The sequence below is a fragment of the Lynx canadensis genome, chromosome B2, assembly GCF_007474595.2.
Source record: "Lynx canadensis isolate LIC74 chromosome B2, mLynCan4.pri.v2, whole genome shotgun sequence".
In the NCBI taxonomy this organism is placed as follows: domain Eukaryota; kingdom Metazoa; phylum Chordata; class Mammalia; order Carnivora; family Felidae; genus Lynx; species Lynx canadensis.
Genome location: NC_044307.1, coordinates 112,578,687 through 112,595,398, shown reverse-complemented (window position 1 = coordinate 112,595,398; position 16,712 = coordinate 112,578,687). Strand labels below are relative to the sequence as shown.

Genomic DNA, 16,712 nt, shown 5'->3' with positions numbered 1-16,712 from the left:
CAATTTGCCACATCCATTGCCATAGAACTTAGCAAATATACTGGAGGTGGTAGGTACTGCCAAGACCCTGCTTCTTCCTATTGCTGCAGAATGAGGGAGGAGGGCAAGAACAGGAAAGAGATGCCTTTGATATTATCTGCTTTCCCTTTTCTCTTGATTCAGGGGTAATCATACATGAAATAAGAAGGGGAAAAAGAAAGGCATGAGAAAAGACACCAAACCACAGACAAAGAAGATATTTTAAAAAGAAAACAAAGTATTCCTGAAACTCTACAGAAATGACATAAAATGAAACCTCGAGAAAATAGATGCTCTCTCAAAATTTACATTACCGAAATCATGCAAGAAGTGGAAAACCTGAAAAAGACCAATTACTGCAGAATATATTGGAAAGATGATTAGCTACTATTATGAAAGAATCAGGACTAGATTATTTCATAGATGAGTCCTAGAAACATTAGTATCTCTAATCCTATTTGAACTGTTCCAGATCACAGAAGGAAATCCCAGTTTATTCTATGAAGCTTGCATGATTTGCAAAATATTATGGGTGAAAAGCTATGGATCAATCTAATTTTTAAAGAAAGTCCCAAAAAGTGTAAATAAAAATATAAGGAGTAGAATACAGGAATTGAAGCAAAGGATAATATATTACAAACAAATATGGCATAGTCTAGCAAAGGAAGGTTGGCATAATATCAGAACAGTTATCATCCTACCTGAATGCATCCAGAAAAAAAAAAAAAGAAATGTTATCATACTAATGTAAGTTCAAAAACATTTAATAAAATATATTGTCATTCCTGATAACTGAAGGAAACTACTTCCATGTAATAAAGACTACTTACTGAATAGCAATTATACAATAAATAACAAAATACTAAAACCTTTACATTTAAATTCAGGAACGTGACTGAGATTCTTCCTATTGCCACTTATATTGAACACTTCCTTGGAGAGTCTTGTGAATACATAAGAATATAAAATAATCACTATTAATACCAGACATAGATAACAAAAGTTTCCCTTTAAAGATATTAGCTAAAAAAATCAACATATGCTAGAAAAACTTCACTATGTTAATAAGAGAATTCAAGACATGAAAATATGCCAAAAATACATATTTTCTCCATTTTAATAATAAGCACTTAGAAAGGGGAAGACATTATATGAAACCTACAAAACACATATGAATAAATGTAACAACAATGGCACAAAATCTATATAAAAATGTCTACAAGGTCTTACTGAAGATCAAAATAATGACATATTAAATTCTTGGATCAGGAGCCTAAACTTCATAAATTATTCCTCTGCCAAATGATTTTTTTTTAAAAGCAATTCTAATTATAATCCTAATAGGTTTTGTTTTGTTTTGAATTGAATATAATTATTTTTAAATTAACATTAAGGAATAAAGCTGGAGAATAGCCAAGGAAGTTATGAACAAGTAAAATAGTGAGCAGACTTGTTTTACCATCTGTCACAATACTATAAACCTATTATAATCACGAGTTAGATAGTGACATAGGATACAAATAAATCAGTGAAAGAGAATCAAGAAGTAAAAATCTAGTACATTTGATAATTTAATATAAACCAATAAGATATTTCAATTATTTGGGAAAATAAAGGGTAGAAAAAATGGTTTCCCATATGGAAGAAAATAGTGTTGGTGCCCTACTTAATATTAAATATTAAAATACATTCCAGATGAATTAAAAGTTTACTATAAACATTAAATAATAAATATCTTAGAAAATAATGTAGGATATTATATGTATAACTTAGGGTGGGTATATCTTCATTATCAAGACAAGAAACTTGGAAAATATACATGCTTTACTAGATAAAAATTGAAAGAGAGATTTGGAAAATTTTTCAATACATTTTGAAGGCTGACAGATTTAGTTCTATAATATCAAGACAGGTTAATATCTATAAATATAAACTAACTGGTAGATAAACATCTCAAGATATGGGCAAACGTTTGCACCTTTTACGGTAATTGTAAATTGATTTAACAGATTCAAAGAGCAATCTGGGAATATAAAATTAAATAGAAGTCATTGAATTTCCACATCTTTGTACAACCTTTTTTTTTTTGTCATTTTGTCAGATCTCACCGATACCAAGAAAATGATCTCAAAATAAAATGTGTAAAATGCACTTTAATGGTTATTGTTATACTTTTGAGGCAAAAGGCAATCTGAGCATGCAACATGTATATTTCTGCAACTATTAGCAATAGAGCATTAGCAGCAAAGATATGTCAGCCAACTGCTGGAAGAGGAACACCAGACCTACATGCACTGATTAATAAAGAGAGTGGAACAGTTGGCAGTCCACAGTGTAGGTGGGGGGGGGGGGGGTGACAGACACAAAGGAAGCTGAACTGTTAGGCATAATTCTGTATATTCTGGAGACTTAAGGAAGGAACATGTGAACCAAAATGAGTGTTAAAAGTGGGCCAGAAAACAGGGATAATCCCTTTACCAGTTTTAGAACCAGCCAAGCATTTATCTTTCCAGAGGAAAAAAAAAAAAGAGATTTTTAAACAATTAAGTAAATACACAAATAGCTATAATATATCAAAACTGCTAAATGAAATGATCTGAGCATAACAAAGGCAAATATCTAAAGCCAAGAGAATCATCAAAATGATACATGCAGTGGCGCCTGGGTGGCTCAGTCGGTAAAGCGTCCAACTTCGGCTCAGATGACCATCTTGCAGTTCGTGTGTTTCAACCCTGCGTTGGGCTCTGTGCTGACAGCTCAGAGCCTGAATGAAGCCTGCTTTGGATTCTGTGTCTCCCTCTCTCTCTGCCCCTCCTCTGCTCACACTGTGCCTCTCTCTCTCTCTTTCTCAAAAATAAACATTAAAAAAATTAAAAATGATACGTGCAAAGTGCAGAGTTGAAGGCATTCATGTGTTTTCAAATCAAAAAAGACCTACAAATTTTGTTTTCATTTTTTTAATGTTTATTTATTTTTGAGAGAGAGAGAGAGAGAGAGAGAGCATGAGTGGGGAAGGGGCACAGAGAGACAGAGACACAGGATCTGAAGCAGGCTCCAGGCTCGAGCTGTCAGCAGAGTCCAAGGCAGGGCTGGAATTCATGAACCATGAGATCATGGCTTCAGCTGAAGTCAGTCACTTAACCAACTTAGCCACCCAGGCGCCCCAAAAAAGACCTACAAATTTTAAATTAGGTCCACACTTAGACACCTCATTTTGAAATGTTAAGACAACAAGGATACAATGGATATTTCAAGAACTTCTTTAAAAGTTATTTAGAAAAGATTAAAGAACAGATTGATATCAGACTTCCCCATCAGTAATACCACTTCCTAGGGTACAACTGAACATGACTTCAGTGTCCTAAAGAAAAGTGATTCTCAACCTTGCATTTTGCATATAACAAAACTATTACTTAAGTATAAATGTAGAATCAATTCAGAAAGTTTACTTTGCAAACATGCCTTTTTAGGAAGTTGTGCAAAGAGTTTCAGAAAGAAAATTCATAGGGTCTAAGAAAGCATGAATCTAACTCGGGTAACAGAGCAGAAAAGATAGATGTCTAATAGGCTCAGAGAGCAACCAAATTAGATAAAATAAAAGGAGAGAGTAGTATGAGAGAAGTCTCCAGGGAAGAAGGGCATACCATTAAAATAAAAAGCTACTGATAAAATCATGGTCAAATATGAAGAATATGGTCTAAATTCGAAGAGGAAAGCAATGTGTTTCCAAAATAACAGTAGAATGAAGATCAAGCAACAGAACGAATAAAAATTGGAAATATATTTAGGATACTGCTAAAAAAGAAAAGAAAAGAAAAGAAAAAAGAACCCAGTTCACTTTTATAAGAATAAAAAAAGAAAGACAACCAGAAATGCTGGGGATTAGGAAGTAGGAACAAAGTATGATCCAAAAGTAAATTAGACTAAAATGATTTCACTTTTACGAAACCTCTGGGGTATATTCTCTATGTATATAGATGATATAGATAGGTATAGGTATAGGTATAGGTATAGGTATAGGTATAGGTATAGGTATAGGTATAGGTATAGGTATAGGTCAATCTATCTTTCTATCCCAGAAGAACTATAAAAACATTAGGACCAGCTGGAAAGAGGTAAGAAAAAGGACTTACATTTTGTCATAAATCCAATTTGGTTATTTGATTCTATAAAATATACACCTGAAGTAACTAGATTTTTAAAAGAAATATAAACATATATATCACAACATGTTTCTTCTTAAATTTTTTCCCAAAAATTATTAGATGATTTACAAACATGAATTTAGACTGTCAAAAGGTAATTACTTTTATTTACCGCATTCTATAAATCTTTAGTCACAGCCTAACACCAGGATGAGAGCACAAAGTATCTTCTTGTAGAACAAATGACCCACACTTCCCCAAGGGAACACTTCCTTTTGAGAATAAATTGCATTTACCATGTTGCATGATTACATTTATTTTAGGACTACAGGCTAAATCCATAAAACGTGTAATGATGTTTTTTTTTCCCCTTCCCAGGCTTATGGGAAAAGACGTATTTTCACAACTCCTCTAAGTCATTAGAAGCATTGTTAATTTACTACTATCTCAAGTCTCTTCATCTTTAATCTACATTGATTTTCTGTCCTGAACACAGAAAGTGTGCATTTTTAATGCTTTAGCAGCAATAAGTTTTCTTTTGGATATTTTTTCTCTGAGAAAAAAATGAATGAAAGAGGCAAAACAACTGCTTGTACAGAGATTAATAACTTCCTAGAAATGACTGCAAGGGATGCACACATTTTTAGGAGGTAACATTATTAAAGAAATTAAGCAGTAAAAACTTAAAAAAGCATATGACCCAGAAATAGGACATACTAAGTGCTTCTTATTTATTACTGTTGGTTATATTCTATGTCAAGACCTGAGCTCCATGAACCATAAAAATTCAACTTACAGCCCTGGGTGGGTCTCTGGGTGGCTCAGTTGGTTGAGCATCTGACTTCGGTTCAGGTCACGATCCTGATCCCACTCATGAGTTTGAGCCCCACATTGGGCTTGCGGCTGTCAGCCTGTCAGCACTGATTCCCATCCTCTGTCCCCCTCTCTCTGACCCTCCCCCACTTGTGCTCTTCCAGAAATAAATAAATGTTAAAAAAAAAAAAAGAAAATTCGAGAAATTTAGGGATTTTTTTTTTCCATACAAGTTGTGTATGTGACTATCTGCTTTCCTGCTTTTCTGTTGATCTCCTACGGTATCTATACATTCCCCAAACTGTCATATCATAATGTTTTACAAAACGGACCACACCTTTGTCTTTTGGTGCTTCGGTCATGTGGCTCTCAGGCCTTGCCCAGGATGACATGCCGTTTCTTTTCTTTAGCATGTTAGCGCAAGAGAAGAAAATCAAGGAAGTCAAAGCAGGTGAGTCTTGTCTGAAACTGCTTCATTGTTGTGTTCCTAATGCTGTGCCCTCCTCCTCAATGGGAAGAAGGATGTGTGTCAATTCACAAATCAATACTCATTAAGAAGCACATGTAAATATTTTGAAAAAAAAATGTACTATTGAGACAGAGTAGCCAAATTGAACTGTAGTTCTCAAAAATGGTCAGAAATTACCATTTAAAAGTTTAATGCATTAACTAAAAAGAGTACACAATTATTTTCTTTATTATTTTGAAATAATGAGTAGAATGGGTATAATGACATAGTCTAATAGTTTATCATTCTTAGAACACAAGGGATAAAGATGAATGAATATTGGCTTCTTTTTCTAACCATAACCCTATTATAGCAAATTAGCTTTACCCACATTATTTTAATCACTTGCCTTTTCAGTTAAAAAAAACAAACAAACAGGAAAGCATCCCAATCATTTATATTCAATTGATTTTAGGATTAGCTATTGCAGTCTAATCTGATGTCATGAAAAAACTCTGCACTACATATGATAACATACATTAATACATATTTTACCAAACAATATGGACAATACATAATATGGGTATTTTTTCAATTACATAGACAAAAATTCTCTTATCAATTATTTAAAGCTCTTTACCAATAACAGATGTGGAAAGAGATACTTTGCCTTTAATTAATATATATTAGATATAAATTATATATACAGATATGTGAATTATCACCATCATCAAAATGCTGATTACTGTAAGAAAAGAAAAAAGCACCATTCCAAATCACTATTTCTGGAAAATAAGGATACCCTGTGATGCTGTTACTCTGCAAGAATAAAATATCCATCACTATGTTTTCTGTTCTTAATTCTTGAGACATGAGGTCATTTCCTCATTAAATACAGAGCCAAAAACATAATCCTTAATAGAGGGATGACAGACTACAATTTAAAATCTAAGTGCTTTACAAATTGCAAATGCCATAATGGATTTTAAATTTGCTAACAACTTAACAAAACTTGTTTCCATTTGTCAGATAGATTGTGGCCCTCTGTACTGTGCTCCTAAGAGACAATTCAGTACAGGTGTTAAGAGCATGGGTTTGGCGGTTAGTAGGACTCGGGACTACATCCTAACTCTGCTATTTCCTAGGCATCTGAAGTTGAACAAAAATTTTGTAAAGTTAATGTGAGGTTCATAGGACTTGTAGAGGAAGATGTCTAAGAGCATCTGTCGAGGGAAATAGAAGTGGTAAACAACAACAACAACAACAATAACAACAACAACCCGATTCTTATAAATATTACTGTGATCTTAGTATGCTATATTTTTCTCTGTTTTTATGAAATTTCAGTAACGGATTTTTAGCTATTTTAAATTTATTTCTAGTTTTAGGACTGGGTTTCCTTGATCAAGCCAGTAGGTTCAAGCTAAATAAGATATTCTATTTTCTTACAAAATAATTAAGTAGAAATAATGAAAGTGGGGAGGAAGGGAGTAAAAGAGAAAGGATGGAAAGATGGTAGAAAACTAGAAAGGTGGGAAGATAGGAATGAAGGTAGGAAAAAAGGTAGGGATGAAGGTACAAAGGAAGGAAAAAGAAAGAAATATTTTTGAACATTACAGCAGCATGTCCTCTGGTAATATCACCAAGAAAATTGCCATGCCTTTAGCAGTTAGGAACCTACAGAGTCCTCAGACTACTTTATACTACTTAGAGCACTACAACTCATTAACATTTTTTGGTCATTAACTAATAAACTGAATAACCCAAATCACATCCTGCTTGTCTGTATCTTTAGCCCAAATAAAGATGTGCTGAACAATTTCACTTATGACATGAGGAAATACTTTCACGGGAGCCATTTATATGTATGCATTTATAAATTACACCCAGAGTTAACTGGGACTTTTTGGGGAGACTTGATGTTGCCAAGAATTATACAAAACACAGGCTTTCTATGGCTTCAGATTTCCTTTGCTTAGTATTGAAATCATCTATTTTATTTTCCTTCAACATATTACATTCCTTGAAATGCCAGAGACCCTCAAAGGGTACTATTGAGTTCTTGTTCCAGTTACCTGTTTTAAATATTTCTTCTTTACTCTTATGTGAGAGATTAGTAAAGGAAACAAAACTCATTGCCAATATTTTCTAAATTGGATTTATTGCTACTGTGCTCAGTGTTTCAGAGGATGTCACATGCTATTATTTTATCATTTTTTCCCAATTAAATAGAATAAAATGTTCCATCAATTATTTGAAACTCTACAAATAACAAATGTGAAAAGGCACACATTTTCCTAAGACTCTATTTCAGGGACTCTGTGTGCCTTTTTGTTTTATCAAAATCAGAACTAAGGATAATGAAGCCTTATCATTAAACTTTTCAAAATGAAATTTAAATTTTATCATTTTTAAAGCAATAGAAAATATCACAAAGGGACATGGAGTTTATTTCAATAAGAAAAAAATAATAAACATCCCAAATAAAAATTTTTGATAAAGGATAAATATCTTTACTATGTGATCAATACATAAAATAATACATAAAAATTGTTATGATAAATGCTGACTCCAAAAAAAATGAGTAAAGATAAATAAATCCAAGCCAAAGACAATCCCCCTAAAAAAGGATATCAAAGTGGACAATGGCTAATGAACGCATGAGAAAGTCCAACTCTGTGAAGATAAGTAATGCAATTCAAAACAAAAATGACATTTCTTTTCTATAAGACTGATAAATATGAGAACAGATAATATTCAGGGTTAGCAAGAGCGCAGTAAAATAGACTACACTGCACATTTGTGGGAGGATAATTCAGTAAACTAATTTTGGATAGGTAACTGTCAATTATATACTAAGAACCTTAAAATTGTTTAAGGTGATTTAAACAATGATTAAAATTAAAATGATTCAACTATACTGAGATATTTCTCCTAATGAATGAAATCACAAATAAAGATGAGAGCATTTTAACAGAAATGATTATATGGAATTATCTATCATAAAAATGGAAATCATGTAATATATAATATACAACATACACAATATATAGTATATATTGTTATAGAGTATGATAAATAAGAATGTAAAAGGTTAAATGAACAATATCCATATGAATTTTATAACTGTTTGATAGAATGTTAAAGAAATGATGACATATTTGAGATGTAACATAATCTGGCATGTTTCATTTGCACATACATGAAGGGAATATGCAGAAATATTAGTAATAGTTTTCAGTTGTAAAATTGTGAATGTTTTTATTTTTATACTTAATTGTTTAATAATGCAAACATATAATATGGCAAACAAAGAAATAATAAAGACCTATATTTCCAGGAGAGAGAAAAATAAATTTCACTGTTCGTATCTAAGTCTCCAGTGCACAGAGATTGTTGGAAATTACTCAAGAGCAGCAATATATTAATGTTAGTTACAGCTTGCCCCCAATTATACATTTTTTCTGCTGAATACAGATTCTTCAATGATCAGAATTTCTGATATCCATAATTCCATTCAAGTTGTTTTTTAAGTTTATTCATTTATTTTGAGAGAGAGAGAGAGAGTGACTAGAGGAGGAGGCAGAGAAAGAGGGAGAGAGAGAATCTTAAGCAGGCTCTGCACTATCAGCACAGACCCCAACATGGGGTTCGAACTCATAAACCATGAGATCCTGACTTGAGCTGAAGTTGGACACTTAACTGGCCACCCAGATGCCCCTCTTTTTTTAAGTTTATATTTATTTATTTTTGAGAGAGAGAGAGACTGAGTGAGCAAGGGGGGAAGGGGTAGAGAGCAAGGGGAAAGAGAAAATAGCAAGTAGTTCTGCCTTGGCAACAGAGTGAGATCATGGCCTGAGTCAAAACCAAGAGTCAGATGCTTAACCAACTGAGCCACCCAGGCACCCCTCAAGTTTCTTTTAATTTTAATTCCTCTTGCTATCTTTAGGGAAACTAAAAATCTTAATTCCATTTTGATGGTGAAATCTCTATTTTCCTGAATCGACTTTTGACCTTTAATATGGCATCATGGAAATTAGATTCCATTAATTTGATTATACAGAATTCTGCTATACAGAAAATATGCAGAAATAAATAACTAAAATGGACTGGTACCAAAACTCAAATGATATTATAATATAAACTTAAAACACAGTATTAGTTTTGAGAAATGGTAGTAGGTGGAAGCCAGAAGGGCAGTGAAGAGATCTCATTGAAGACAGGAAGGAGGGCAGTAAGAAAGTTGTTTTTGAGGACTGGAGAAAAAAAGGATTCATATTAAATTACTATCAGAACAATTAACTTGACCATTTGCTGCAATACTGGAAGACAGAAAATATACCTAACAACTTGTGGATCTGGCTAAGGGGACTTCCAAGCAAACAGCAGACAGTGTTGTCATCTTTTAGCCACATATAATATTATATTGTAAGAGAGAGATGAGGTAAAGAAAGAACAATTCAGGTTTTAAGCAGAATTTAGAGGATATTATTTCCAACTCAGGATTTGGGGAGTTGGAAAATAAGTTTCACATTTATAGTATCTCCAGCTGGCAAGAGGTTTTCCACGTAAGATACTGTCTCTAGATGAAATTCAAAATGCTGTTTGCTATTCAAGATCAAATCAAAGATATAGCTCTAAAACACACTGTTGAGACCTCAGAAAGATTTCAGAGGCTCTTTTAGCTATATAAAATATCTAACAATCTTAAAGGTGGCATCTTAACTCTCAGCTCATGCATCTTTACTCTCAAACAGTCTGTCTTGAAAATATCTGTTGGTATGTATTTTACCTAAAAAGATGGGATTGTACTTTGATACATAGGAATCCTACAAAATTGTTTTAAGGGTTGTAGCAGGCTGAAATAAATGGGGAATAAATAGTTCACCCAATAGCTTAGAACACTTTGCTCTATTTTAAACTGCTTGCCAGCCTATCACTAGTCTATGAAGTTTGGTATCATTTCAAGTAATAATAACAACAATAAGGAGAAACATATAGCTAACCTTTATTGACCACTTAAAAAAATACAGCTACCCTACAACCCAGCAATTACACTACTAGGTATTTATTGAAAGGATACAAAAATGCTGATTCAAAGAGGCTGACACACCCCAATGTTTATAGCAGCACTATAAATATTAGCCAAATTATGGAAAGAGCCCAAATGTCCTTCTGATGAAAGAATAAAGAAGATGCGGTGTGTGTATACACACACACACACACACACACACACAATGGAATATTGCTCGGTGATCAAAAAGAACAAAATCTTGCCATTTGCCACAACATGGATGGAAATACAATGCATTATGGTAAGCAAAGTAAGTCAGTCAGAAAAAGACAAATACTATATGATTTATCTCATTTGTGAAATGTAAGAAACGAAACAGATTAACATAGGGAAGGGAAAGAAAAACAAGATAAAAACAGAGAAGAAGGAAAACCATAAGAGACTCTTAAATACAGAGAATAAACTGAGGGCTTCTGGAGGAGTGTTGGGAGGGGATGGGCTAAATGGGTGATGGGTATTAAGGAAGACACTTGTTGGGATGAGTATTGGGTTTATATGTGGTTATATTGGGTTTATATTGGGTTTATATATTGGGTTTGTATGGTATATATGTGGGATTCATAAGTGATGAATCCCTAAATTTTATTCCTGAAATCATGATTACACTATATGTTAACTAACTTGGATTTAAATAAAATTAAAAAAATAATAACAATAAGGAGAAACATATTATAACTAACCTTTATTGACCACTATTTAAATGCCAAGTGTTGTGCTAAGGACATTCTGTAGAATATTCCTCTTACACCTCCAAACCAATGCCTGAGTTTTGAAACTATTCAAAAATTTTGATCCACATCTAGACATTCATTCCAAGAGCTCTATCAGAGATGGAGATGACATATTCATAAGATTATGATCAACTGATACATGAATTCAGCAAAGTCACAAGATACAAAATCAATGTCCAGAAATCGGTTGCATTTCTATACACCAATAATGAAGCAACATAAAGAGAAATCAAGAAATTGATCCCATTTACAATTGTACCAAGAGCCATAAAATACCTAGGAGTAAACCTAACCAAAGATGTAAAAGTTCTGCATGCTGAAAACTATTGAAAACATATGAAGGAAATCGAACACACAAAGAATTGGAAAAACATTCCATGCTCATGGGTTGGAAGAATAAGTATTGTTAAAATGTCCATATTACCCAAGGCGATCTACACATTCAATGCAATCCCAATCAAAATTGCACCAGCATTTTTCTCAAAGCTAGAACAAACAATCCCTAAATTTGTATGGAACCACAAAAGACCCTGAATAGCCAAAGTATTGTCGAAAAAGAAAACCAAAGTGGGAGGCATCACAATCCCAGACTTTAGCCTCTACCACAAAGCTATAATCATCAAGACAGCATGGTATTGGCACAAAAACAGACACACAGACCAATGGAATAGAATAGAGAACCCAGAACTGGACCGACAAATGTATGGCCAACTAATCTTTGACAAAGCCAGAAAGAGTATCCAATGGAATACAAAAAGATAGTCTCTTTAGCAAATGGTGCTGGGAGAACCAGAAAGCAACATGCAGAAGGATGAAACTAGACCACTTTCTTGCACCATACAGAACAACAAATTCAAAATGGATGAAAGACCTAAACATGAGACAGGCAACCATTAAAACCTGAGAGGAAAAAATAGGACACAACCTCTTTGACCTCAGCCACAGCAGTTTCTTGCTTGACATGTTTCCCAAGGAAAGGGAATTAAAAGCAGAAAATGAACTATTGGGACCTCATCAAGATAAAAAGCTTTTGGACTGCAAAGGAAACAACCAACAAAACTAAAAAGCAACTGACAGAATGGGAGAAGATATTTGAAAATGACATATTGGATAAAGGGTTAGTATCCAAAATCTATAAAGAACTTGCCAAACTCAACACCCAAAAAACAATAATCCAGTTAAGAAATGGGCAGAAGACATGAATCGACACTTTTCAAAAGAAGACATCCAGATGGCCAATAGACACATGAAAAGATGTTCAACATCACTCATCATCAGGGAAATACAAATCACAGCCACACTGAGGTACCACCTCATACCATTCAGAGTGGCTGAAATTAACAACTCAGGCAACAACAGATGTTGGTGAGGATGTGGAGAAACAGGAACCCTCTTGCACTGTTGGTGGGAATGCAAACTGGTGCAGCTGCTCTGAAAAACAGTGTGGAGGTTCCTCAAAAAATTAAAAATAGAACTACCCTATGACCCAGCAACAGCACTACTAGGAATTTTTCCAAAGGATACAGTAGTGCTGATTCGTACGGGCACATATACCCCAATGTCTATAGCACCACTCTCAACAATAGCCAAATTATGGAAAGAGCCTAAATGTCCATCAATTGATGAATGGATAAAGAACATGTGGATTATATATACAATGGAATACTACTTGGCAATGAGAAAGAATGAAATCCTGCCATTTGCAGCAACGTGGATGGAACTGGAGGGTATTATGCTAAGTGAAGTAAGTCAGTCAGAGAAAGACAGACATCATATGTTTTCACTCATATGTGGAACTTGAGAAACTTAACAGAAGATCATGGGAGAAAGGAAGGGGAAAAATAGTTGCAAACAGAGAGGGAGGGAGGCAAACCATAAGATACTCTTAAATACAGTGAACAAACTGAGGGTGGATGGGGGACGGGGGGAGAGGGGAAAATGGGTGATGGGCATTGAGGAGGGCACTTGTGGGATGAGCACTGGGTGTTATATGTAAGCAATGAATCACTGAATCTACCTCCCAATCTAAGAGCACACTATATACATTGTATGTTAGCCGACTTGACAATAAATTATATTTTAAAAAGATTATAATCAGAGAAACATTATTTACACAAATAAAGAGAATAGTTAAATTAAGAATCATTAATATGATGGCTTATAATTCATTAATTAAAGCATGAATTAATATAATTATTACTTTTATTTTAAAAGTAGGAACTCTAAAAATTGGCAAGTTTATGCCTGTTTAAAGAATAAAAAAAAAATGGTAGATGCAAGATTTCAATCCTAGTATTATGACTTCAGAAGACCAATTCCCAATCGCTATACTTTTTTCCCTATATTAGATCATATCACAGTTTATATAAGAAAATGAATCATGCTATCGTATCTTGTGTATTGAAAACTTTAGCCTGCAAAAAAACATATCCTACATTATACATGATTTATGTGGCTATACACCGTTAGAGGGGACATGTGCTCATTTCTGGGCACGCGCCCAGAGGAGAAAGCTATGGGTTTCTCACTCATCCTTAGCCAGACAGTGGATCCCTTGGTCCAGCTGTCACCACATTGTCTGTTTCAGTATCAGTGAGCTTTATCTAGGTTCCAGATGACTGAGACAACAGGTCATAAGAGGGCATCTTTTATGTGAAGGAGGCCTTTGTGAAACCCGAGAAGGCTTGCTGGTTTGTGTTGAACAAGGCAGAGCTCTAGCTGCACTATCTTATATATATTCCTTTACCACAAAATTGCTTTATAATTTTAAATAAATGCTTATAGACTTTTCCTTTGTCAAAAATAGAAGAGAAAAAATGATGAAACTAAAAAAAATCTACATTAATGAAGAGCTATAGCTGAGATCTGAGGCACACACAAAGGTAAAAAATTCTAAGTTATGGTTCCCATAGCAACAGCAACACAGTTGGATTTCACTTTTATGTTAAGTAAGTTTAACTTGAGTGGAGATGCAAAACACTCCCTCTGAACCAAAAAGAGAATTATGGAAAATATAGAGACTATGATCCAGACTCTTCTGGCTTTCAAAGGTATCAAATATTAACCCTAATATATATTAATAGTTTCACATCAAAACTATATGTTCATTTGCATTGACTTAAAACTACTTTTATTCAATTTATAAAATATGATTATTTAAAATGGGAAAAACTCCCAACCAAATGTGTTAAATCAAAGGACGCCATCTTATAATTTGGAAATATAAGTGCATAGTTTGTTTTTAATTACAATAGAATACTTGCTGAAAGTTTAATTTATGAAAACACAATCTGATTACATTCACTGTCAGGTGTTTTAAACTTGACATTTCCAATTACTGTAGATGTTATCTGAAACTAGGAAAACAAACTAACAGTACTTCAAAGAGAGGACATACATATAAATTTTCAAGACATTTGTAGTTTGTATCTGTATTTCAATGTTTTTAAAGAAGCAGGAAGGGTACTTACTCCTGTTATGTAACGAGGTCTATATTGAATAGTCCCAAATAAACCAAGAATGACGATAATAATATGTACAAAATTTGCCAGGATAGGTGCCCACTGATATCCAAGGAAGTCAAATATTTGCCTCTCCAGCACACAAACCTAGAATAGTAAAACAGGGTACAGAGGTAAGCACAGTGGTGAGAGAGAAGAGACGGCAAAAGGATCATATTGCATTATAATTAGCAATTATAACTGTGTTACCATATCTGGCATTTATCTTTAACAGTAAGACTGACATTTTCAGGTATATTTCAAAGAAACACTATGGAGGCTGTAGATCCATAGGCAGCTACAATCCTTTTCAGAATGATTTTGTGGAGGCATCAAGCCATATTCACAGGATATCATCTGTGCAGTCACAGGATAAATTATATTGTCATATGCACTAACACTTGAATTCATCAACCAGCAAGTTTGCAAAGTCCACACAAAGGGTATGTTGTTAGGATCTGCTCAAATGTCATTATATAAATTGAAAAATAAAACAAATGGGAGTTATGTGGAGGAAAAATAACTCATCAGCAAGTCAACCAACTTGGATTATGGACTTAGATTTGCCTCTAACTGTGGTTGCGAGACTAGCTAAGTCTAGAAAGGACTAGGTACGTCTTTCACTTCTCTGGGGGTACTGATCCTTCATTTGTAAAATTCAGGACTTTGACTTCTAACCCAAATAATACTGGATTATAAATCAAAAATGACTTTTTTTGTTATACTCAGTTACGTATATAACCAGACAAAAGGGTGCAAAAAGGACATTAAAACAATGAGAAGCAAAAATAAAAAAAAAGTGTCACTGTTATAAAAGCAAGGAACGTAGGTCATTTAAAATTATCCTACATTTATCTATGTTTACAACTTGACAATTAAGACACAGGTACAAATCTAAGGATTGAGAGAAGAAAAACAAAACAAACCAACCAACCTAATCAACCAAACGAACAACTAAACAATGACACAAAAGCTGTGATAGTCCAGAAGTACCATTTTATATTGACAAGTAAAACCTGATAGCTATCAAGTTTCTCTCAGATCAAATAAACTCACTTTTATTCTTCCTGCCTGCCCTCAGGTGGAATGATAATAAACGGTTGCGAGTAAAACATTGTGAAAAGACCTGATATTCCACACAAAGATTCAACAGTGTCTTTGGTTGTTTTTCAATCTAGGCTTTAAAGAAAAAGGATATTTTAAAACCCCTACATTACTAACATTACTATGCTTTGATGATATTTCTTGTCAGAAGGACATACTGACTCTCAAAACAGCCAGTGTGCTTTTAAATTAAATACCTGTAGCTCAGTTTGAAGATTTCTTGAATGATCAATATTCCCACTGTACTTCTTTAGCTGAACAACACATATTCCCATCAGGCATTGAAAAAGAAAATAAATTCATGACAACTGTTTACATAACACTTCTGTTTCCTAAGGCAACCAAGGGCTGTAACAGTAATCCAGCCTTGTCAAATCTTCATTTTCACTTATCTTGGCAATGATTAAAAAAAGAGAGAATCTAGGTCTGTTCTACCTTGCATATTCTAAATCCACAATATCCACCAGAGTTGCAAAAGTGGAACGTAAATAATATTGCACATAACTGCAGGTTCATAAACCTTGAACTGCCTTCTAATGAAACATTCCTTCAACTGTTATCATGCAGTCAACGCTTCACATAAAGGAGACCCATTTGTAATGTTAGGCAGTATAATGTATCCCTTGTTTTTGAATCTATTAATGGTACCAAAAAAATAAGTGGCGGTTCTCGGAGCAACTGCTAATCATTTGTATAAAAGCTCTCTCCAACTTAGAACTCTCTAAACTCATCCTATGAATAAACGGTAAGTAGGAATGTAAACAGCAGCAAGAGGAATCTAAACTCTATAAATTTTGAGCATCATAACTGTGGGGACACAGCAGGGAAAAAGTATAGAGGATGAAACGCATTAGTCAAACAGTGGGAAATCTCTCGATA

At 33.9% G+C, this 16,712-nt stretch overlaps 1 protein-coding gene across 4 annotated transcripts in view; it reads right to left on the bottom strand.

Annotated features, from left to right (window-relative positions):
- The window catches only part of NKAIN2 (sodium/potassium transporting ATPase interacting 2), a 993,755-nt gene that overhangs the window by 516,057 nt on the left and 460,986 nt on the right, over window positions 1–16,712 (bottom strand). For all 4 annotated transcript variants that reach the window (XM_030316260.1, XM_030316259.1, XM_030316261.1 and 1 more), the window contains one exon: window positions 14,700–14,837. In XM_030316260.1, the coding sequence (XP_030172120.1) occupies window positions 14,700–14,837 (138 nt within the window). The remainder of the gene's footprint in view (window positions 1–14,699; window positions 14,838–16,712) is intronic.